Source organism: Apodemus sylvaticus, chromosome 13 (genome assembly GCF_947179515.1).
Source record: "Apodemus sylvaticus chromosome 13, mApoSyl1.1, whole genome shotgun sequence".
Classification (NCBI taxonomy): Eukaryota; Metazoa; Chordata; class Mammalia; order Rodentia; family Muridae; genus Apodemus; species Apodemus sylvaticus.
This window is the reverse complement of record NC_067484.1, coordinates 33,827,819-33,854,064: the sequence shown is the minus strand read 5'-3', so window position 1 is coordinate 33,854,064 and position 26,246 is coordinate 33,827,819. Positions and strand designations below refer to the sequence as shown.

Here is a 26,246-nt window from a genome sequence, read left to right as displayed (position 1 = left end):
CAGGCACACAAGGATATGTGAAGCTAACCTTAAAAAAAAAAAAAGTAAATCTGTTAACTACCAGTGATAGTTAAGAGTATTGGGTATTTATAATTTGAGTAAATTTATAAAGCCTAGATACACAGATGTCTTTTGATAAAATAAGTCATAATGTACTTGGACTTGGTTAGCCATCCCAAATCCATGCATCAAAACATTCCACATAAATGGACTTTTCAAATCCTTATCAAAACATGCCATGTTTATAGACAGCACTCCTAATTCCTGCAACTTTCTGTTCCTCTAGAGATAGATTAGCTTTTAGTCAATGTGATATTAGACACAACTCCTCTAAAACAAAAAGTTAGCCAATTTTCATATTAAGAGAGAATGCATTTATATAGAATGACCAAAATTTAAGCTTCGCAAAAGTAATGACTTTTATTTACAACTGCATGAATCAAGATTACAATAGAAACACTAGTGATACCATCTGAACAAAAGCAATGATTTATTGGTACTGGCAACAAATAAAAGATTAACAGTTTCCGAAGAGAATCAAGCAATTATCCAGGAGCTGCAAATCTGACTGCAGTAAGTCGTCCAGTGTCTTTGTACCCTAATGGCTTTCCCCTTTTTTGCCAACTACCTAGAAAAAATAAAAAATAAATTTATGTATAAATTAATGATTCAGAAATGTTTTTTAAAAAATACTAGTGTCACGATTTCAAGACTTTAATCCCGGTATTAATCTTTAACCTTGAATCTTTTCTGCATGCAATGTACTTTTATTGTTGTAGCAAACTGTAACGTCCCCTCCCCCTAAACACAAGGAATTAAAACACATGCAAGCTACTTTTGGTTTCCCATTCTGTCTTAAGAAGAAATTTAATTTTTCCAAGCCAGCTTGAAGTTTAGAAATGTTAATTTTAAAAAAAGGAAAGGTGATGCTATATAAGTAAACATTCTTAGTGTTGTACTAGTTTTAGGCAATTAAAAATCTAATGTCAGTTACAAGGTAACACTAAATCCATGACTTCTAGACATTTCCTTCAATATGAAAACACACCGAGAATGAAGAGTTCTTTTCTAGCTTAAAAAACAAAAACAAAACCATCTAGTTGCTAGAAATGACCTATAAGAAATGTAAAAAATAAACCTCACATTTGAGTGATTTAAAAAAAAAAAAATCTAGTCCTGAAAGGTCTATAAAAATATCTTAGTTCCTATAAATGTCATAGCACCAAAAGAGAAGGAGGAGGGAGGAGGAAGAGGAGGAGGAGGCAGAGGAAGAGGAAGAGGAAGAAGAGGAAGGAGGAGGAGGAGGAGGAGGAGGAGGAAGCAGACACACAGACAGACCTGGTATCTATCAATAAGTCATGAAACCAGGTTCTCTGTTACTTCTGTGTTCTTGAATAATTAATCTAAACAGAGTTTGTCACTAAATAATATATTCTCACAGCATAAATATCTCAAAAGAAACCCCCTTTATAAAGAACTGCATGTCTGTTGGCAATAAGTTTATTTTAAAGTGATTCTGTTCTTAACAGTAGTGTCCATAGGTCATTAATACATGTGTGTAATAGGAAATAGTTGGGTCAATGTTGTTCATGAAAATAGATTTAAAAACACTTTCCATTGAGAATTGTTAACCACAAAAAGACGTTTCTGAGTTTTTGTGCAGCTTTTCACTTGAGCCAGGGACAACAAAGAAATTCTCTGTGGTCCATGCAAGCTATAGCAAAGTAGCTCAGAAGTCAAAGGAACAGCAGCACCAGAACACCGAAGAGTGGACAAGAGTAGGAGAAATGGGCCCTAAATGCAGCAGGATGCAGGGGAGATGGAACTGCCTATACCAGCAGTCAGATTCAGCTGACACACTATACAAAACTAGTCACTGTATTACTTAGGATATGCAAAACATGGAGCTATTAGATTAGCAAAAGAAAACAATTAATAGTAAACAACATTTTAGAGGATGTGATACAGCAGAAGATGCAAATCTGCATACTGTTTCACAGGTTGACAACTCTCAACTTGCCAATATGTACTCTCTGTAAAAAAAGAAGAAATTAAGCATTCCATGCAGATTCTTACCCCAAACATAAAGCTCTTTCATTCTGTCTTAATTCTTTATATTACACCCCAGACAAACCAAAGTCTAGGTACATCAAAATTAGATGTTAAAAGCTTTCATTCAGTAAAGAATCCATTGATCTTCTGCATTAGTGTTTTAACCCAGCCTGCTGTTTTAGTCCGTATGTTCTTCAACTGGCCTTGAGTTCAGCATAGAGGGTACACCAAAGATTCTGGGGATATTGTTCCAATGTGAAAACTCACAACTTGCAACTAACACCTAAGAAGTATGTAACACTAGCTCTAGTTAAGAAAAACAAGCAAACAAAAAAGAAATGAAAAGAAAAACAAAAGAAAAAAACTTCTACTTTCCAAAACCATTCCCTTGCTACTAAAATATAAAACTTTAAAATGGAAGAAAATATTACTCAACTACTTAAATTTAGAAGCATTTGTAACACTGAAGCTTTATTTCAAAATTATTTCTCAAAATACTGAACAAAACAGCAGTAGGTTTTAAAAAATCGTCCTTGTGAGCAGCACAGTGTGGTAGGAACATTAAGGCACTAACTGCGAGCAGAGTAAAGGGAACTGAGGCATGAGCGGGAGGACTGAAGGAGGAGATGGTGGAGGCCATCTAGGTAACAAGGAGCTGATCCGATGCTGCAGTGAAGAAATCTCGGAGGACAGCTGAGAGTGGGGAGGGGAGAGCAGTGGGTGACAGATGAGCAGTGAAGCAGGGGACAGTGAGACAGAGTTTATCTGTATATTACTTCATTAAAAAATCTTCTGCTTTTAGTTCACTGAGTTGTATTAAAAAAGCTGAAAAATAAACAAATAGAAGTGTTATAAAAAGAGCGTATGTGGTAATTGGCCAGTTTAGAAAAGTCTATTTTTAGAAAGTGACAAAATGTAGTCTAATTTTCACATGCGCCTTGTTCCCTGAGAGGCAAAGGCCCCAATTTTCTCACTTTTGCACACTTGCATTTTAATATAAAGCAATCTATGTAGAGAGCCTATTTTAGCAAAGAAAATATTTAGTGTTAGTTAAAACTGCAAGTTTTCCATGCTATACCACAAAGAATGCATGTACAGCAAATAGCCAAAGTATGCATGACACCTTTGAGGACCAAAACAGACAAACAGAAGGTGTGTTCTATTCTAGCAGATCTAAGGTGAGTTTATAAAGTTGTGACAACATGCAGAGGCTTTTAAGTAACTATCTGCAACCAAGATTTATCAATATTACCTTAGCTTCTGTCAACTTAGTGGCATAAGGGGAGGTCAGTGACATGCTGAAAGCTAAAATCATCTACAAATAACTCCTACCACAGAACAACGCACACTGAAAATACGTAAAACTTCCTACTACATGATCCATTAAACCATTTGATGTAACTTTCTCTCCGCTACAGCATAGTTATCAAATCTATATTCACTTAACATAGGGTACACATCAAATATATTTTGAAAATTTAAAACTTACAACATAGATCCTTTCGATATCAGATCAATTAGACTGTAAAGTACAGTCTTCTTTGTCACTGAATGTCTTGTGCACCTTTGTATTTTATCAATATTTCCATTCTATCCAAGGCACCTAATCACTATGGTTTCCTCTACCCGAATTCTACATTCAAAACAGATCAAGGCTCCCTGTATCCAGTTTCTCCTACTCTCCTAAAAATGGTTGGAAAGAAAAAAATATCACTGTGTTGAAAATATATGAGAATATTTTAACTGTCAGTTATGTTTATATCACTGCCTAAGAATGCAATCTTGTTATAAACAGGGACAATGGTTACTGTGGCTCGGTAATACAAAAGCAGGAAAGTCAAACACATTACGGTCCCCTTTACTCGAATCCAGAGCTCACTGATAGTTTTTAATAAACTCTATGAAAGGACCAAATAGGCCAATTTCACATAATCCTCTTAAGTCTTTCTATATTGAAGATATTGTTTCTTACATAAAAAAAAAAACTATGAAAAATTAGTAACTTCAAGCAGAATAAATCTCATCCAGAAGCAATTACAAAAGCACTGTAATATTAACATTCTTAATATACCTAAGGAAAGAATTCAACCATTGAAAACTTTAATTTTGAAATCAAAGCGTTCTGAATCCAGCTTTAAATTCTTACAGCAGTTCTAAATACCACTGCTAAGGATCATAAAACTGCTATTTGAAGAAGTCTGTGAAATCAAAACTATCTTTAGAATAATACTACATTATTTTCTTTTAAATTCTCATTCTCTTTAAATACAGCACAAATGACACATGCTATAACAGAATGAGTACAGAAACCAATACTATCATGAGAACTCTATTAGGCTAGTGAATAATTAATAAAAATATAAAGCAATGTTTACTCTTATTAGAAAAGGTGGACTATTTAGGACTTTGTAAATTTTATTTTATGTGCATAAGCATTTGGCCTACATGTCTGTGTGTGGGTGATGAGGGTGCCTGGTGTCCACAGAGATCAGAAGAAGTGTTTTGATTCTCTGAAACCAGAGTTCCAAACTGCTGTGAGCCACCAAATCAAACCTGGGTTCTCTGTGAGAGCAACAAGTGCTTTTAACCCCTAAACTGTTTCCAGCCCTGAAAAATGTGCTCTTTATTAAAAATATTACTGTTAATGTACAATACATTTACTAATAATAGGGGCTTTTTATTCCCAGTTTAATTTTTTCTTGTTAAGGCCTCACACCTGAAGCAATCACCCTACCTCAACCAAATCTGCAGGTAAATGGGTGGACCTAGAAAAGAGTATGCTTCATGTTCTCGCTCATTTGTGGTTCCTACACCGACTCTTCAGATGGAAATATACAACACAGAGTAACCACAGAAATGAGAAAAGTATAAAGGGACTGGAGGGCGGGAGGTGGGGCCCCAAAGGGGAAATAGCAGGACACACACGGGTGATGGAAACGGGAGTGGGTGGATCCAGAGGGGGCAGGGAGACCAACACAGAGGAAGAGGGACGGATAAAAGCAAGGTGATCTGATAATCTTACATTTGCCTAAAATTACACATCTAGGCAAAGACCTAGGGGTAACTTTTGACTTCCTGGAGAAGAAAACTTGTCATGTGCCTCTTAAATGGCTTTCTGATGCGACGTCATTAGGTTTGAAACCATGTATACAAAAAACAAAAGTAAACAACAACAAAAAGGATTCAAGAAGTTGTAAAAAAAAACACAATATATGAATATGTAATAAACACAACTAAAGCAAAGGGGGCTAACAACTTGAGGTAGAGGGTGTGTAGTGGCCAACAATTTAAAAATGAAAAGGGGCCGGGCGGTGGTGGCGCATGCCTGTAATCCCAACACTCTGGGAGGCAGAGGCAGGCGGATTTCTGAGTTCAAGGCCAGCCTGGTCTACAGAGTGAGCTCCAGGACAGCCAGGGCTACACAGAGAAACCCCGTCTCGAAAAAACCAAATCCAAAAAAACCAAACCAAACCAAAACAAAAAATGAAAAGGGAAGGGGGGTGGGGGGGGTGGAGAAGTGATGTAATTCTATTTTAATTAAAAACATTAAAACATACAGTTACTAATATATAGTGGGTTTATTAATTGTAATTTAAAAATTTTCCAATTAATCCTTTTTTGATTCTCATTCTGACACCTAGGAAGGCCTCAAACAAGGTAAGCAAAGCTACCTCAAGTTCCCAAGTACTGAAAATTAGAGGTACAAGCCACTACCCCTGGATTCCCCAATTAATTGCTACTAAATAAGTATGTTAATAAAAGCTCTAGTTGGCCGGGTGGTGGTAGCTCCTGCCTTAAATCCCAAAACTTGTCTCTGTGCGCTCAAAGTGCCAGCCTGGACTACAAAGTGAGTTCCAGAACAGCCAGGGCTACACAGAGAAACTCTGTCTCAAAAAACAAAACAACAAAACGCTTCTTGATCTTCAATCATCTTTCATATTTTAAATGACATGAGAGACCAAAATGTTTAAGAACTTCTATTTTCCCATCATTTAAATAATGTGAAGAGGGTAAACAAACGCTCAAGCAAGCGCACTCCTCAGAAACAGCTAAGAAAAGACTAAACAACTAAATGGATGTCAGATCAATACTTAAGAGAGTTACTAAGGCAAACCAGAAAAATTATAATTGAACAGCTAGCTGACTGGTAAAAATGCAGAAGAGAATATTACTTGCATAAAAAACAGAAGTTAAGCAGCATATGCTGAAGGAACAAATAGGACATTGAAGCAAAACTTAATGGTAGGAAGATATTAACCTGACATACAGTATAAACCTTACGGAAGAACTATGCTGGTAACAAATTATACAAAGAACAGCAAGAGCCAGGCCAGTGCATTTAATTCAAGCCAGACAAGCAGACAGCCAAAACATCTTTGTTGCTCACATATTTTTCCGAAAATACATCCCATAGGGTAAAATGAAGCTGCTTTATACCTGCTTCTTCTGACTAAGCATTAAACATATATAAAATATCTGGGCATGGCAGAGCTAAGCACTTAATTATTTCTACAGCTCCCAAAACTTAGTTATGCTATGAGATAATAAGAAGTGACTAAAAAGTAACCAGAAACAATATGTATTATACAGGCTTTCCTTTTTTTTTTTCTAAATTAAAAAAAAAAAGCCAACATGTACCTACTGTTAAGCAACTTAATTTTCTATAATTAAATCAGGTCTATATACCAAAAAAAAGAGAAAGACTTATCATGATGTTCTGATTCCACAAAACAAGACCCTGCATGAAGTGTGCTGGGAACCATATCCTTGGTGAGCTGGCAGCCCTAAGGAAACTCATCCCTGGTAATTAGGCCCTAGATCATTGGCTAGGCACAGTCATGAGCAGCACTGTGGCCAGTGTTTCCCGCACAGTCACGTTTCCCAGCATACTGCAGGTCCGGCACTAGGAAGGCTTTCAGTGGCACCTCTATGATCTGGGTCTACATATTTAAAAGCTACCCACACAAGTGCTACCAGTAACAACGTGTCCCACCCAGCAAGCATGGGAAGAACCTGACCCTCACTCCTCAAAGTCCTTGGTACACAGTAAGCTCCATGGAAGCCTTAGGGGTGCATCCATCAAAAATACAGACATGTATTTATAAAAACAGGCGAAAACTTACACAACCACTTAAAAGTATTTGCTGAAATGTGTCCTTTCAGAACACAGACAGTGCTTAGAATGTCAAACGCCCATATGTTAAGATTTATTTATTCTTTCAAAATAAAAATCAATCAAGTCTTTGTAAATACATTTTCATTATCAGCAAAGTCTTTAAAAATCTTAATATACTTTCCAAGTAATAATTTATAATTTCTTCATTATTTCTAGCATTTTCTATCATCATTATTATTTTCTACTCAGATATATTCACTAATATTTGTTCTATCAGTTAGGAGTTATATTTACTAAAGACTTCTTTTAGTTAATTATCTCAACATGGTACCTTCATTTACCCTTTCATGAGACATAGTTTTGAATCTTTAAAAGCAAGGACAACTAAAATATATAAAAAAAAAATTCCTTTGAAATTTTATTTGTATTTTCCTTAATTATCATTTGAACAAACTTACTCGTTTGAAGTCATTCATATTTGTTGCCTGGACTGGAGTACCAATGAAAGTAAAATATGAAATTCTCGTTGTTTCTTCTTCTCCTTGATTAGACTGAACAAATAACTACAAAAAAAAAATCACATTTATAATTTATAATTACAATCTTCTTTTCATGACCATGCTTTACATTTAATCTATTTGCTTTCTTAATAAAAACATGTTCCATCCTTTTTAAGAATTTTAAGAATGAAATAAGATTACTTTACACTTACACTAGTCCCTAAAGATTGCCCATTCCCTGCCTGCACAGCAAGTCTCACCTTCCTCAGGGATGCCCTGGCAAGATGCCCACATATGCAAGCTCATGATAATGTAGCGTGATGGTATAGAGAAGTCATAAGCAAATTCTTTACAGACTACAGTGAAAAGCGTGAAACTCATGGTAAACTTCTATTAATAATTTTATTAAAATCACAGTCTTTCAACTGTGGGAAATTCCTGTAATTGTATTCTCTCGGATAGTCATGCACCCATTCTATTTCCTAGTATAACAGAAAGAAATGATGTTGGCAATCTGCTCCTAAAACTATGATTTGCCCTCCGATGTGTTATAAGGCCTATTTTAAAATTTCTCTCATTACATAAGAAATAGAATTACTTATACTAGATTTTGAAAAAAAAATTACTCTATTAAAAAAAGTTAGATAATCTAAAAATGTTCTCTACTTAAAAATGCTGTCTCAGTGAACAGGGCCTGTGTTGGTCTGCACCAGGTCCTCTGTACATACTGCAGCTTCAGTTTAGTGTTTTTAGGGACTCCTAAGATGGGGTCTCTGATTCTTCTGCTTTCTTCCCCTGGACCCTTTCCCTTCTGTTGGTTTGTCCAACTTAGATGCGGCAGTTTTTGCTTTATCTTTCATTTTTCTATGCTTTGCTGCCATCGCTTAGCAGCCTGTTCTTTCCTAATGAGAGACAGGAGGGAGTGGATCTACATGGGAGGGGAGGTGGGGAAGAACAGGGAGGAGTGGAGAGAGGGAAAACTAATCAGGATATAGTGTATGAGAAAAAAATCTGTTTTCAATAAAAGGAAAACAAACTGTCCCTCTTCACATTGTTCTCAGATATTACTAATTTTTATTGTTTTCATTATTGTAACTCCTTTCAAAGAGTTTACCTAATCAAACTTAAAGAATATAATAAATATACTATTCAGCCAGTTCCCAGCTTATTTACATTTAAAATTCATCTTTCTTTGATTAAACTCTGATCAAAACTGTTACTTTAATTCAACCTTTATCATCATAAAAGTGACAGGCCTGCCTCTGTGTCTTCACTTAGGTCACTGCCTAGTCTCCTGGATAATATGCACAGGGTCTTGAGTGATAGTACTCTACTACAGCGTGGCCTTCATCTTCACTTTCATTTAGATAAAATGTTTCAGATAAGTAAACCTTGCTTGCTCACACAGACTGATCACAAGAAATGTCTATGTCAATTGTAACTTTCCAAAAAAGAACTTAAGAGGGTTCTTCTGATAATTTATCAATACAATGGTGTATCAGTTTGGCATGACTTGAACTCAGTACTCTGTGGCTGGTTTCTCCTTTCTTGTCATAGATGAATCACTTAAAATCATCTTTGGCACCAGTCAATACTTAGATAAACCTTAGCTGGCTCTTAATATATAAAGTCATTTCTTTCAAAACCATTTTTAGCTGGGTATACTAGCTAATGCCTATGATTCCAGCACCTGGAAGGTTGAGAAAGAACTGTTGTGAGTGCAAGGCCAGTGTGGGCTATATGGTAAATGGAAGGCTAACCTGGGCTATGGAGTGAGAGTCTGTCTCAAGAAAGAAAAAAAAAAAAAGTTAAAGCCAGTCTTAGTTCCACCGTGACTACACTGAAAGACTACATTCCAGAAACCTAAACAGGATTTTCACACAGGCACCAGCCCTCATCACCAACTGTGACAGAATGTTCTAGAACAAACTGATAAACCCCATGAATCAGCCTCCATTTCTCAACTTTATTGGATAAACTCTACTTTAAAAGATCATTTAGAGGGGCTGGAGAGATGGCTCAGTGGTTAAGAGCACTCACTGATCCAGGTTCAATTCCCAGCACCAACATAACAGCTCACAACTGTCTGTGACTCCAGTTCCAGGGAATCTGGCATCCTTACACAGGCATACATGCAAGCAAAACACAAATGAACATTTTTAAAAAAATCATTAAAAAATTAAATTAAAAAAAAAGATCATTTAGCATCACCTAGAACACAGAATACTGCCAACCAACTAGAAGATAAATTAATGAAATGTTACTCACAGTTACACTGTTAACATTCTGAAATTTAACGTAACGAAGAGGAACAATGCCATCTTCTTTAATGTCATCTTCTGTCAGTTCCAGAGCTTGAGTTGGCTCACTCCTTTCTGCCTCCTCAAAATCCATAGATCGGGGTAGGTTGATAAAAATTTTTACATATTTAGGACCCTGACCTATAAAATGGTGTAAAAAAAAAAAGTACTAAAACCACAATAATATACTTTTCCTTTATCATCAAATGTATCTTATACAGAAACCTGTGTAGGCCTACATATATATTGGCACACATCAACAAACACATCTTCAAAAACTTCCACTAAAACTTAATCTGAATATTGGCAGTCAATCACTTTACCCCAATACTTATTTGCTGGTATCTTCCTAGTTTCAGTCTTCATTAGGAATAAGAAAACACAAGCTTGCACACAGACATAAGCAAGTCCCTACCCTCAATGACAAAAGACACACAATGAGTTGGATGTGGCGGGGCACAGCTTGGGAGGCACAGGTAGGCATAGCAAGCTCCAAGCCAGCTAAAGCTACATAGTGATACTCTGTTTTTAAAACAAAATAAGCTATCCTATAATACATATAACGCTATCAGTGAAAAGCTATATAGAAGGTAGTAATGGATTCTGATAGCATATGCAGGTGAACAAACTTTCATAAAATAAATATACTAATTTTTTGTTATTAACAACTTATACATTTTGTTACCCAGGAGGAAAACATTATTAGCATTAAGACTTATCCAAAAAGGAATTAATCATAAAATTACTAAGTTTTACTTTCACTCAGTTAAAGAAGAAAACTGAACCAAATGAAACCCCTTTGTCCTGACTGCCCTCTCTCAAAAACATCAGCAGTAACAGGGAAACCAGGAGAGTCATGGCAGGGGGGAAAAAAAAAGAACAACTGATTTTATGAAACATAAACCCACGTCTGTAAAGCTACATTGCTACTCATGGCCACGACAGTGCATTATTAACAATGCGCACAAAGCAGGGCCTGGAGCCTCATTTCTATCACCCTGGATAAGAACAGTCTAAAACTAATTCTGTTTCTAAAAAATGGCTGCTAATTTAGAAAAGAAAGAAACAAATCAGTACTCTGTTAAAATTAAGGGAAAACAAACATTTTTTACTTTAGTTCTAAATTCCACATTACAAGGACATTTACAATCTTCCATGAACAACATAGACAATCTACCTCTATTTGAAAAAAGTTTTAAATGTAAGCCAACAGGTTTAACAAAGTAGAAAATCAGATTTTAATTAACTGTCCTTTACTCACCATTATCTGGTCCTTGAAACTTCATGGAATAAAGCTTAACAGGTTGATTGAATGCCACAGTAATAAGTAGCTGTAGGGGAAATAGTTTAATTTTAAAAGAGTTTATTAACACAAGGAATATACAAAATGGCTAAGGGGACTAAAAGAAGAGTGGTACAAACTTCATTCATGTAACAAAACCACTACAATATAGATTCTGTAAGCTGAAATTAGTTTGACAGTTAAGGATTGCTATCACCAATCACATACAGAAAAAAGTAATGCAGTAAACTTACTAAAATTTTGTGTAAGAACCTAGGATCTGGGGCTGGAGAGATAGCTAGCCATTTATGAGTATTAGCTGCTCTTCCAGCGGAGCCACCTTCAACTCCCAGCACCTACATGGTGGTCCACAGTCACCTATAGCACTCCAGTCCCAGGGACCCAACACCCTCTTCTCATATCTCTAAGGGCACCAGGTATGCATGTGATGTACAGATATAAATGCAGACAAAACATTCATATGCATAAATACAAATATTACAAAAGGAAGGAAGGAAGGAAGGAAGGAAGGAAGGAAGGAAGGAAGGAAGGAAGGAAGGAAGGGAAGGGAAGGGAAGGGAAGGGAAGGGAAGGGAAGGGAAGGGAAGGGAAGGGAAGGGAAGGGAAGGAAGGAAGGAAGGAAGGAAGGAAGGAAGGAAGGAAGGAAGGAAGGAAGAAAAGAAAGGGAAAAAAGAAAAGGAAAAGAAAAGAAAAGGAAAAGAAAAGAAAAGGAAAGGAAAGGAAAGGAAAGGAAAGGAAAGGAAAGGAAAGGAAAGGAAAGGAAAGGAAAGGAAAGGAAAGGAAAGAAAAGAAAAACTTGGGACCTACAAACTAACAGGTAACCTACATTCCCACAAGTGAAACAAAATTCCCAAATAAATATAAGTTCTAACTTTTAATATGCAACACACATCTTTTCTAGTGTATCAAGTACTTAGCCACACTGCTTGACTACTGATGGCAATACACCGCTATGTGGAAAGACTGGCTGACCCTCACATGAACTGGGATCTAAAATTCAGAAAACAGGACTCTCAGGGCCAGGACTGTAGCTCAGTGTGTGTGCAAAGCTCTGAATAGTGAGAGAGAGAAAAGGGAGGGTAGGCACAAGGATCTAAGGCCCTAAGGCCTTCAAATCTTAACTCTAAATGTCTCTAGACAGTCACATGGAACTACGACACCAATGCTATCTGGAGTCTCTCTGAAGCTCTCTAAACTATCCATTAATTTTGTTGTCTATTCAAAACTGTATTTGTTGTTCATAGGTTACTCCTACACTGTAAGAAAGACTTCCCTTAACAGAAGATTTCAGCAAAGCAGTAGACAATGTCACCATCTACACTGTCCTGCTTCTAGGTAACTAGGTTTCTAGGTGAATCACAGTCCGAAGCTGTCATAAGGCAACTCTAGTTAGAAGAAAGGGTTTATTATTCAAAATCATAGTGTAATATAAACCAACAGTTATTTCTTCTGGTTACATCCCTTTTCATACTTATAACAGTATTTCAAAACATAGCAACCATGACATGTGAAAAGCTGAGATGCTGGTAGAAAGCAGGTAAGAGGGGAAAGCTAGAAATAGATCAGGTTAGCAAGACTGCCTAAAGACAAGCAACAAACATGCAGAAATAGACTTTAGGAACTTCTGTGACCAAGTAGAACAGGAAACAAGCACACACAGATGACTAGAAAGTAAATGACGGAAAGCAGCACCCAGAAGGTAAAGATGGTGTGATGAAGGTATTGTCCTACTTTCTCTGTGGCAAGAGCAATGCGGGGAAGAGAAAAAAACAGTATGTTTTTATCTGGAACTAGGGAGATAGTTTTATATGGGAGTTCTCATCTAACAAATCTTTACTGCTCAGACACAAGCTATCTGTGTGGGAAAGAACACAGAAAGCAATATAAACACATGGCCAATATGTGGAGCACACCGTGAGTTCTACAATGTTCTTTAGGGCACACGGCAGCTCTCACAGAACACAGAAAGGAGATGGATCCAGATGCTGATGGGGCAGCAGTCAAAGAAACTGAGAATCATACAAAGAAACAGTAGAAATGCTCACCTCAAAAAAAAAAAAAAAAGACATAGACATAAGACAAGGACAAATGGCAAAGATCATCATCTGGAAGAGTGGCGTAAGCCATAAGGCGAGAACGCGACAAATGAGCACGTGTAAACAGTGACAGTCCCTACCAGCCGTAACATAAGCACTGAATTACCTGCTCATCACAGTCAGATTCCAAGAAGGACATGTCTTTTCGTAAACAGTTGTCAAAGCCGTGCTCATCACTTTCATTAAGACATTCACAACCAGCTTTGTTAATAAAAGGCATTAAATCCATCTGAAACAAAAGAAATCAAGAACATAGGCAAAATATTTGGTTTTAGCATAAAAAATATAGACTTGGACCTGTGCTTCTTTTTAGATCAGGTAATTTTAAAGAAAATGTTTGCTTTAAAATAGTTACTGAAATTTTTATAATGGTCTTTTCAATTGAATTTCTGACTGAAATCTATCACTAATTATTAAAACTAAATCTAGGCTTACCCTACATAGCAAGGCATCAGAAACCCAACTTGCAGGCCTTGGTATTCCCCAGGACATTTACTATAAAGAACATATGACTGTGTATACAGAAGCCTCTTTCAAGGACCCAGGACATTTGCAACCTGAAACTTGGCAAACAGATGCAAGAAGTAGAGGCCAACCCAAAGAATACATGAAACCCCATCTCAAACAAAACCAAACCACACACAGCAAAAGCAAGCAAGCAAGCAAGCAAACAAACACCAAACCAAAAAGAAACTAACAACAAATATGATCATCAAAAGAGTAAGACCTCTGTCTCTGTGACACACCTGAGTTCAGGAGAGGGCAAACCCTAAACTGAGAATGGCGAGCTAACAAGCATCAGCAGCCTAACCTCATTCACCCCAAGCAACAGTCTGCACCCTTACTTCATGGGCTCCCTCCTCCCTTCTTAGCATCTAAGTAAGAACAGGGCTCACTCCTTTCTTAGGGAAACTAAGTTCCAGACTAACACAACCTGACACTACAAGGACTAAAACCAAGGTGATGATGCTGGTGGAACTTACTAGCTTAGCTACTGATAATAATAAGGGAAGAGTTGCCTTATTTCTTTAGGTCCAAGCAATTGAAACCAGTGGCACTGTAGTTTAGGCAAGTGTCCCAGGACTTCTTTGTCTAATCATTTCTGCTGAACAAATGCACTATGAGATCGTACAGTGCAGCCACACTGTGAACCAGTTACTGTACCTTCTTTCCTCCAACCATGGCTTACCATGCTTTAGAACTCTTAAATAATATCCTTGGGGACACAAATTAGAAACTTGTTTTCTGCCGGGCGGGGTGGCACATGCCTGTAATCCCAGCACTCTGGGAGGCAGAGGCAGATGGATTTCTGAGCTCGAGGCCAGCCTGGTCTACAGAGTGAGTTCCAGGACAGCCAGGGCTATATAGAAAAACCCTGTCTTGAAAAAACCAAATCCAAAAAAACAAAAAACAAAAAACAACAACAACAAAAAAAGAAACTTGTTTTCTGGTCTTCGTGCCTGGATAACTTGTAACTTTCTCTTTCACAAAACTTGTTTCAATAATTGGCATACCAGTACGACAGGCACAAAGACTGAGTTCAGTAATTATCTATCCTGAATCAAACTTAGTTTACACTTTCTAATTGGGTGTTATTTTAAATATAAACTAATTGTATAGACTAACAGAAAATAATGCCATTATTATGTTACAGATACTCAATGACAAAGACACACACACACACACACAAAACCATGCACACAATACAAGATGCTCTCCTGTCCACCCAACTAGCTTTTCAGTCTGACTTTAAAGGGTTTATAGACAGGACACCCTGATCTGCTTTACTGTACCTAATGTAAGTTTTTTAATGTATTGGCTGCAACTTGAGAAACAACTGTAGCACCATAAAGTACTATTTCAGAACTTGGCTTCTTCCCTGAATAATTTCAAACTACACACAACTGAATTAGAACTATTCATACTATGTAGTTTCAAAATATTAAGTTCTTCAGTCTTTGTCTTAACTTAAAAAAAATACTTTACTCTTAAAATACACTCAATTCTAAAGTTACATTTGATTCTAAACTAAACAAAAGTAGACTATGAAAAGTTAAGTAATATGGGGATTCGGATTCAGTACATTAAAACTCAAGCCATCTTCAGAACTATAAAAATGAGAAACATTACTTGACTGGTAGCGGTGCACACCTTTGATCCCAGAATGGTGGGGGAGAAGGCAAAAGCAGGATAGTCTCTCAGTTCTAGACCAGCCTGCTCTACAGTTTGAGTTCCAGGACAACCAGGGTTACATAGAAAAACTCTGTCTTGTGGGGTGGGGAGGAGGGAGACAGACCGTCAAATAGATAGAAACAGGGACACAAGGAGACAGAGAAAGAGAGAAAAATATTTTTCAATGCCATATTTTCCACTCACGGGAGGGGGCAAGAACTAGAATATGGCTATTTAATGGTTTAGAAAACAACTGTGATAAAGAATTTAAGCAAAGAAATTTAGGGGGAAATGATTTACAAACAAGATTTAAGGTTATAGCACATAGACAAAACTCAATAATCCACTTAGTTTGAAAAATGTTCATTTGAAAGTATTTTGAATTAGTAAGAAATAAAACACTACGGTTCGTTTCAACCAACAAACATCAGATTTAAGACACTGCTTTCTTTCACCCTTATGGGGACATACATAGCCTTTTGGAATGTCTGCGTCCTCAGCGCTGCCAGGATCATTTTCTAAATGCTGCTTGATTTTCTCTTCTAGTCCCACAGCATCTGCTCCTTGATACTGATCAATTCTCACTTTGTTTCGAAAAAACAAAAACGTAGGTGTTGCTGATATATTGTTGGTGGCAGCTGTTCCCTAGAATCGGCAAATTAAAATGTTAAAATTAAAACAAATCTTATACCATTTTTTATTCTACAACCTTAAGCAAATTAAAATATCACAAGTCCTATCCAGAAAAATAAAATGATGTATTCCTAATTGTTATTTAAGAGAGCAACCAGGCTCCATGACTAAAAACACCGGCAGTTCTTCCAAAGGACCCAAGTTCAATTTCCAGCACCCACGAGGCAGCTCACAACCACCTATATGACTGCAGTTCAAGGAGACCCAAAGTCCTCTTCTGACCTCTGCAGAACCCAGGATCTCATGTGGTAATCTGTCACAAATGCAAGTAAAATACCCATTCACATTAAATAAACAAATGAACAAAAAATCTTCTTCAAGCAGATCTCCTGTAAGGGCGTTGCTATGGAGATACATACAACCCACACAGCCACCATAGAGCTGGTTTAGTTTCTTAAAACATAAGTTTTACTGTCATATACTTTACCTAACAGAACAATTACCTTCTACTACAGAAACGATTTTATGGCAGGCAGCCTTTTTATAATTATGCAGTATGAATTTTTAAAAAATAACCAAAGGTTTGCACGCTAGTGCACACCTTTAATCCCAGCACTCAGGAGACAGAGGCAAGCAGATCTCGAGTGTGAGGCCTGCCTGGTCTACATAGAGTTCAGGCCAGCCAGGGCTAGATAAGGCTGTTTCAAAATAAAAAGTAAAGTAAAATAAATTTTAAAAAACAAGACAGGTGCCAGGCAGTGGTGGGGCACACCTGTAATCCCAGCACTCTGGGAAGCAGAGGCAGGTGGATTTCTGAGTTCAAGGCCAGCCTAGTCTACAGAGTGAGTTCCAGGACAGCCAGGGCTATACAGAGAAACCCTGTCTGGAAAAAACCAAATCCAAACCCACCTCCCACCCTCCCCACCCCCCAAAAAGAAGAAAGGTAATGATGAGTCAATACAAACCACTGGTGCTAAGAAAAACTCCTAAAGCTGGGCGGTAGTGGCGTACACCTTTAATCCCAACGCTTGGGAGGCAGGCAGATTTCTGAGTTCGAGGCCAGCCTGGTCTACAGAGTGAGTTCCAGGACAGCCAGGACTAGACAGAGAAACCCTGTCTCAAAACACACACACACACACACACACACACACACACAAAGAAAATGAAAGAAAGAAAAAAAAAAGAAAAACTCCTGAAAAAGAAAAGCTAGTCCATCTCACTATCAAAACAAACAGACAGACAGACAGACAGGCAAACAAAGACAATGTCTTTTGTCTCAAAACAGGGTCACCTCATCTAATTTCTACTCTTACAGAACTGATTTCAGGCATCATAAAAATAAGAGCCATCTTTTAAAATTTTGCTCTAGTTCTATAATTTAATACTGAATGGAAATTAATAATAACCAAAGCACCACTATTTAAATTTTGATGGCAATGATTTTAAAACTAGCAAAGCAAATCTGTCCCTTCCCATAAGTAAATTCTACGAAGACATATCACTCAAAGACAAAGAAGTATAAAGGATATCCTCTCTAAATGCCAGAAGGGACCTATTAGAATAGTACTATCTTAAAAAAACAAAAATTAAGGCACAAATGTAAACTATACTTATGAACTAAGAATACTTAGCATATGAAAACCACCTGTACAGTTCTTTATTTCTCAATTCTCTGCATGCAAATACAACACTGCCATACAACTACCACACAATAATCACCAGGCTGATATGCGTATAGCACTATGCCCCAAGTAACACATTCTCCTACCATTAGAAAAGGAAAAGACAATCTCACAAATATATTTGCAGAACATACTCAACAAAGTACTTTTACCTGTACCGTGTAAAGAACACTTACAAATAAGTAAGAACGAGAATGACACCCAAAAGAAAAATCAACTTTTAGAATAGGTAGCTTGACAAATAAGGTGCTTAACATGAAAATTAGTTAACAGGGGAATCAGGGAAATACAAATTGAATCTACTTTTACTGCAGCATGTAAAAAAAAGGCAGTATTCAGAATAGAGGAACTGAACTTTCTTACACATACTGGTCTTAATGCACAAAGTATAACCACTCTTCATATAACTTTGAAGTTGAGATTATGAAATGATCAAAAGTGCTCTGCTATACCTTGTGACCACTTACCCAATGCCTCAGCAGAAGATACAGACCTGCCAGGTAACCTACAACTTTAACAACATCCTACTAATTTCACCTCGTAAGAAATACTTGAAATAGTATGCTAACCAGTGCAGTCAAAATAGCATTGATAATAATCCTGACATTTTCCTGTGCCTTCTGAAGAATAAATACAGTATGAATAAAGACATAATGGGTAATAGTGTAGGATTTTGATGTGCTTTATGAAAAAAAGAAGAAGGAAAAAAAGACTCTCCTGCCTTACCTGGCACTGATGCACATCTACTTCCAAGAAGACTGCCTGTGGGTACTTATTACTCATAGAGCTGAACGCTGGGGCAATCCGCAAACATGGTCCACACCTGGGAGAAAGAGAGAGCCATGTCCAGTAAATAATACAAAGGCTGTACTAACTCGTGCTATAAAAGCATTTATCAGGTTAAACAAAAAAAGGCACACTGATACTCTTGGCTTTAGGCATTCTAGTATATTCATCTAGATTGTTTATAATATATTAACACCATAATGCCTTAATGAGTACAGATACAATATTAGGTCTTGGGCTTAAGACTGTAAAATCTTCTTTGTTCTCATGCAAAAACAAAGGAAAATAAAGGGTTATGTTTATAAATTTCTAAAAAGTCAGTGTGGTCAAAAAAAAAAATCAATCCTCCTGGATTAGCAGTAATAAACAATCTCAATTTTTAAAAAATGGAACTAATCAATTTATATTCTAACATTTATGGGGTCTTTTCAGTGATGGTGCTAAATCAAGTGGTTATTCACATTTAAAAACAAATAACAATAACCTCTCACTGAATACACAACATTCCATATAAACTGAAGATTTAAATGTAAAGTAGTAAGTACAACAGGAACTAAAAAAAAAAAAAAAAAAAAAAAAATTGTAAGAAAAAGACAACCTAATCTGAGGTTCAAAGTTTAAAAAAAAAAAAACCCAAATATTAAGACCTATCATAAAGTTTTACAAACAGCATGCGATACAATAAGTTGAACATGTTATTTGAAAACTTTGAGAATTCAAAATGACTCTAAACCTCAAAACTGGATATTATATCAACAATAAAAAAGTGTGGTTATCAGAGAATTCTAAATTTCAAAAGTTCAGATTGGAGATATTTAACTGATAAAGTCTACATTAACTATTCCAACCCCCAACAAACTCTGAAAGCTGAGAACACTGATTCCATGCATCTCAGGTCCGGATAAACAGTTTGTACAGGCACAAACAAACTGGTTAAGAGACAAAGGCCTAAGTCTAGAAGCAGAGCCGCACTATATTCAACCGTCTGATGTTAACAGTTGAGAATCCAAGCACTAGAGAAAGGTGGTCTTTGCAGTGATAGTGCTAGATTAAGAGAATAATCACATTTAAAAAACAAACAACCGCAACAAGAAAAAAAAAACTCTCACTGAATACACCATCAACAAGTCCAGGTTCAGAGATACACACCCAGAAGAGGACATCCCATCCCATTACAGATGGATGTGAGCCACCATGTGGTTGCTGGGAATTGAATCAAGCAGCCAGTGTTCTTAACCACTGAGCCATCTCTCCAGCCCCCTAGATTAGTTACATTAAACAAGATGTTTACCTCTAACATTAGCACTCAAAGATTAATAAACTTCAGTGGTAGAAAATGTGCAAAATCCTTGGTTGAATTTACTCTTGATTATTTAATTAATGAAAAAATTCTATAATTAATTCAATAAGCCTGCTAGTTTTTCCTGTGTGAAAACCTTTCGTAGCTATTATTCAGTATTTCCAAATGTCAAACTGCTTTTCTCCTCTAAAGACCTTGACTAGCAACTCCCAGACATCTCCCTTCCTACCCCACTCCACCCGCAAAGAAAAGCAAAAACAAAACTAGGATTTGTTTTTTTTTTAACTTGTTACAAAGGGGCCCAGAAATCATCTGGTCCAGGGGTTTAAAAATGGGTGGAAAAATTACTTTTCTGACCTAAATCGCTTTGTTTGGAAGGTTATATTTAGTACGATATATAATGTGAACATTCAAAAAGGGTTTTAAGTTATGCTTTTTGAAGAACACAGCAAATAAGCTTACAACCTCCTACTATACAAAAGGACCACATCGACAAGACTAACAACTGACAGAATTTTGAAGGTCTCTTATTTATATTGTATCATCTGCAAACAGGGATAACTTAATTTCTTTTCCTATTTGCATCCTTTTAATTTCATTCTTTTACTTTATTGTTCCAGCTACTGCTTCAAACACTACATTGAAAAAATTTTGTAAAGGGCCAGTAGACAGTCCTGTCTCATTCCGTGATTTAAATGGGATTTTTCTTCTTTCACCAAGATACTGGCTGTGGGTTTATCATATGCCTTTATTATGCTGATCTCCGTTCGCTCCAGTCCTACTCTCTTCAGGACTTACCCATGAAGACATGTTGAATTTTGTCAAAGACCTCTTCTGGATCTATTGTGCAATTTTTCTGTCTTTAATTCCATTTATATTATTTGGTATATTTCTTGACTTACATATGATGAATCATCCCTGCATATCCAACCTGCATTGGGATCTCATTGATATATCCCTTTTTGCAAGTATTTTATGAAGAATTTTTGTATCGTCACCAGGGAATATTATTAGCCTGTAGTTTTATGTTGGTGGTGTGTCTTTACCTGGTTTTGGTGTATAGTCTTTCTTTCCTTCAAATACTGGTTGTAGTTTTATACATATGTGTGTGTGTGTATAGATGTATGTGTGTATATGCTTGTATGTATATATGTATACATATGTGTGTATATATGTAACAATAAAGGGGTCATAAATTTGAAGGGAGAGAAGAAAATGGGAAGTTGAGAGTGGGGAAAAAGTGTTAATATGCTACAGTGCTCATGAATAAGATTCTCAAAACATTAAAAATAAAATAAAACTGATGTAACCTACCATAATCACCTACTAAGAACTGAAGAACAAGGCTTGGTGTGGTAGCACATGCCTTTAATCCTAGTACTCTGGAGGCAGAGAGGCAGGCATGGCTAAATAAAAATTTAGGTATCATCGATACATGAAGATATTTTAAGCAACCTAATATACGCAAATTTAATACTACTAGAGAGAAAAATATTTGAAGCACTAAGTAAAATAATTTTAAAATTCATAAAACTTATGATATAGTAAACTAATTCAAATAATTTATTCACAAAAATAGTACAAGAAAGTAAAGAATAAAGGCAAGCGGGGCAATGAGAAACACAGCAAAGGGCACTTAAACCTGACACTACTGACAACATTAGCAGTAAATAAGTATTGAAAAAGCAAATTATGACGAGGTATGGGGTACATACTTTCCATCCCAGCACTGGGGAGGCAGAGGAAGGCTGATCTCTGCAAATAAGAAGCCAGCCTGGTCTACATAGCAAGTGTGGAACAGCCAGGGCTACAATAAAAGAGGGTCCCATCTTAAACAAACAAACAACAAAGAACTGAAGGCTAAAAGTTAAATAAGTCATTCAAAATCCAACATCCTAGTTAGAAGGGCCACAAGTGGGACAGACAATTCATAAATCTAATTAACCCAGGCTCATTTTTTTCCTTCTAGCTCTAATATTAAATGAGACTCATGAATTCTTTCCCCCTACCTTCTACAATAGCCAGTGCTTTTATCTTGAGCAAGGTTTGTACACACACACACACACACACACACACACACAAAATCATGGATAAAGAAAATGTATGCATCTTTAAAGCCTTATTTCATAGCGGCTTGTTTTTCCATAGGGGATAAGTTTCAAACAGGCCATTTCTAAATGTACTGTTGTTACTAAAATGAAGCTATATCTGCAACTGGTCCTGTAAATCACATAAAATACACCTATTTTAATCATTAAACTTTATTAATAAAATCATACACTTTGGCCGCCTGCTATGTTATGCAATTCACAAAGATGTTAAATTTTTTTCACCTCATTTAAAGCTTTACAACTGCCAAGAGCAGGGCTAGGAAGAAGCTCAGCAGATCATCTGCCCAGCATGTAGGAGTCCCTGGGTTCAATCCCCAGCCAAAATTAAAAACTGCAAAATCTTTACCCACTATCCCCAAAAATCCATAACAGATCTCCAGTGTCTAGCTGCTGTTCTTTATAGAGCAATAGCCATGGACTATATCCTACACACTCTTGAAACTATATCTTCTTGGCAAGGAGCAATCTATAAAATACAATATGATTTTTATATGGTTTAAGTTCAGGCAAAACTAAGATTGTGAGAATCCAAAAGTGAAGGGAAGGAGCCCAAGGATACAAGAATTGGAGTTATTAATAATGGTATATGTCTTACTTAGTACTGCTTATACAAATGTGAACCTTGGAAAATTTATCAAGCTACACAGTTTAGTAATGTGTGTCTTCTTGAATGTTACTTAGCAAAGACCCCCACCCTCCACGCAAAAACAAACAAACAAACAAACAAAGACTTCCAACTGAAACTTACTCCTAGGCCTCAGCACGTCTGGTCCTCACCAAACACCTATGGCACTCACAGTATTTATCTGTGTAGTTCCTGTAGGATACTGGGCTCTTATTTCGGTGAATTACTTTCAGTCCTCAGCAATTTTGCAATATGTAATTGATACATTTCGCATGTTAGTAATATGTTTTTAAATAAAACAAGCTAACATACTACAGGAACTCAACATCCTCATATACACCACTAGCATCCTCTCTGAATGGTAACTATAAACACCTAATCAATTATAAAATAAGGCCTGCTTTAAGAAAATATAGAGGAAACTGTCTATAAAAGGAAGACTCAAATTACCGAAAAAAAAAAGTGTGATATATATTCACCACTTCAAGATAAGAATCACTCATACTAATAGGGAAGAAACTACATTCTTTAAGCTTAGTATACCCACAAACCAAAACAATAAAATGGCACTGTTGACAACTACTCAACATATCTGGCCAAATTGAAGAAGCAACTATTAGGAGACAATTATTTTAGAATTATTTTAGAATATCTAATCTTGCCAGAATAGATACTTAATATGTAGAATTCATTCTCTTAACAGTATGAAAAGCTTAATATTCTCATCTTGCCAGGAAAATATAAGTAAACTGAATAGTTGATAAACTTAAAGAGCATAATGCAGACAGAATTAATGCATTCAAAGCAATCTTTATCAAAAAAATGAATTAAAACTGAAATTGAAAAAGATGTACTATGCCAAGGTCCACAGTAGTGTTCGTTACTAACAGCTACAAGTAAACACGAGTGTCACCTAGATATGAAAAATGGAATTTACTTCTAAGACATCCTTTACTGCAGATGAACCTTGAAAATATACTATGTGAAACAACTAAGAAAAGAAAGGCAGCATATATTGTCATAATAAAAAGAATGATAAGGGTAAAACAGAACCTCACTTGATTTATAAATATTACCTAAATACTCTTTTAAACTAAAAATGTTCTTTACATGTAAGCATTTATTTGCCTAAGTTTTTACAAAGGAAACAAACATAATTTTCATTCCATTAAAGCATTTTAATAACAAGTAATCTAGCTCTTTACCATCCAGTCCCTATAAGTATATGGAAAATGACTCCACACTGCTAACAGAAAAGTTCCATCCACCTTTCTCACTGTAGTCAGTAAGTAGTGATCCTGACTCTGGCATGGTGGAGGGAACTAAATCACCAAGTGAGTGACAATACTGTAGAAGCTGCAACCACCCAGAAGTAGAAGGATGGACTACAAGTAAGATTCCTTTGAAGCCTTCTGCTCACCTTCACTGTAAGCAGCTACTCTCCTAGGACAAAAGCTATAATAAACATGGAAGGCTGAGAAGACATTTCTAGAATTCTGACACTCCTTTGAGACATGTCTTAATACACAATATAGCCTGACCCCTTCAATTTAGTAAGAGTATCCTATCACATGGGGACTCTACTTCACTCTATTAAATTAATTTACTTCTCCCCTTTCAGTTCTGTAGGAGACTGGCCCCAAAACATCACCAACAAACCCTTATAACTGTTTCCCTTCTCTACTTGTACCCCATCCCCTAAAGCTATCTACATTTTTTTTTTTGTTTTGTTTTCTTTTTTCAAGACAGGGTTTCTCTGTATAGCCTTGGCTGTCCTGGAACTCACTCCATAGACCAGGCTGGCCTCGAACTCAGAAATCTGCCTGCCTTTGCCTCCCAAGTGCTGGGATTAAAGGCGTGCGCCACCACTACCCAGTTTATCTACATCTTATACACAACATTTACTGAACCCTGTACTAGAAGCTGAATTTCTCTCTGGCTTTAAGAAAAAACAAACAATACAGGCAAGTAAACCTGTTACATAAACTCACTCCCAGTTTGTGTGTAAATAATGCCAGGTGGTCAAATGAAGATTTCTAAACCTTTTAACTTGGTACTGCTACATTCAAGGGCTCTGTAAATACACGTTGAGTTTTAGCTCTTAAGGCCTAGTTCCAATTGCAACGAGCACATTATTACACACCCAATAAGCGATTTTTCAGCTTTTTGTCCTTTAATCAGTTAACATCTTTCCACATAAGATAAAAAGGCAAGTTGGACAAACACAGGGGTAGGTCTAGCCGGTGACACGTACAAACTATATTTTGTGTTTGCCTGTAATCTGCATACACACAGAGGAGCCTAAGACAACCCAAGCATGGGACAAACATGCTATGCACATTAAAAATATTGTCCCAACATTAACTTAATTCAAAATGCACCAACGAGGCCTTAAGACTACACGTTATTCCGACTACATGGACACCCTTATCTGGATCTTTCAAAGGCTTTGCAGAAAATACAGGCGACGAGAAATCAACGTGTTTAGAAAACTAAGCTTTCTGAGCTACGAAAATGCAAACGATGGCTGGCTCTTCCTAAAGACAGGGAGCGGCCCAAGTAGTAGAGGATGAGCCTCCTACAACCTGGAAACATCGCGGGCCGCCCCAAGAGCAGAGACATCTGCGAATTTAAACTCGGCGGGCAGGCACGTCCTTGGGGCCGGACCCGCCAGGAAGCCCCCTCTGCACGTCTGAGAGCCGGACTCTGGAGCTGAGGCCTAATCCCGGCAGCGGCCTGGGGCTGTAGCCACCGCCGGACATTCCAGAGCATAAGACGACAGGAGAACCGGGACCCGGAAAATGGGGGCGGGGAGCTGGGGGGAGCAGGGACCCGCAGAGGAATGCCAAGAGGACCCAGACTCGGCCTTACCCTCTCATGGTGAACTTGACCACAGCAAGCCTGGAGCCCGCCCCACTCAGCTCCGGCTGGAAATCTGGATCGCTCCCGACCGGCTTCACTCCCACCATCCTCACAGAGAGCCCGGCAGGGCGACCTCGACGCTTCCGGCCTCGAGACTTAAGAAGAAAGCCCGAGAGAGGCCGGAGAGAGGCTGCAGGAGGCCGGGGCCTGGGCGGGAACGGCGATCACGACGTGTCCTCCCGGAGCTGCGAGTGCCGAGTCACGCCAGGGAGCAGGCGAGCGGAGGGGGAGGAGACGCGGGCTGGGCGGGGTGCTAGAGGGGCAAGGCGCGCAGCACCCAGCAGCCACCGCGGTGGCGCTGAGGGAGCCTCGGCACTTGCGCGGTTGACGTCATTTCCGCGACTTCCGTTTGCGTGCCCTGGCTCTTGCGCAGGCGCAGGCCTTAGATTCCTCGGAGCCGCTGCGCTTCTGAAATTGCTTTCCTACTAGCTTCGCTGACCTAAAGTTCTCTTTTGTTCTGTTTTGCTTTGTTTCCATCAAGCGCCAACTTTGAGGAGACCGGGCTAAGGGAGCATCCTTCTCTTTGAGGGCGCATGACCACAACCGAAGGTCATAAGGCACCCTTTACAAAAACTCTGACAGTGCTTGTATTCTGGGCAAGTCACTGGGCACATAATAGAGAATAGGAACATTTCTTTATAGATTTCA

The 26,246-nt window shown here is 37.6% G+C and overlaps 1 protein-coding gene across 1 annotated transcript; it reads right to left on the bottom strand.

The window, feature by feature from the left end:
* Positions 1-473: 473 nt before the first annotated feature.
* Positions 474-25,844, bottom strand: Txnl1 (thioredoxin like 1). The gene is made up of 8 exons (XM_052155443.1): positions 25,548-25,844; positions 18,581-18,677; positions 16,011-16,184; positions 13,474-13,596; positions 11,230-11,299; positions 9,937-10,109; positions 7,627-7,731; positions 474-628 (listed from the first exon to the last, which is right to left on the bottom strand). The coding sequence occupies exons 1-8, from the start codon at positions 25,643-25,645 to the stop codon at positions 599-601; spliced, it is 870 nt and encodes a 289-aa protein (XP_052011403.1). The 5' UTR covers positions 25,646-25,844; the 3' UTR covers positions 474-598.
* Between the last annotated feature and the right edge of the window lie 402 nt (positions 25,845-26,246).

Excerpts from the sequence above, each read along its gene's own strand:
- Txnl1 (XM_052155443.1), bottom strand. The coding sequence starts at position 25,645 with ATGGTGGGAGTGAAGCCGGTCGGGAGCGATCCAGATTTCCAGCCGGAG. Across the intron at positions 18,678-25,547 it reads GTCAAGTTCACCATGAGAGG|GTGTGGACCATGTTTGCGGA; the intron begins GTAAGGCCGAGT and ends TCTTTCTCCCAG. Across the intron at positions 629-7,626 it reads ATATGAATGACTTCAAACGA|GTAGTTGGCAAAAAAGGGGA; the intron begins GTAAGTTTGTTC and ends TATTTTTTCTAG.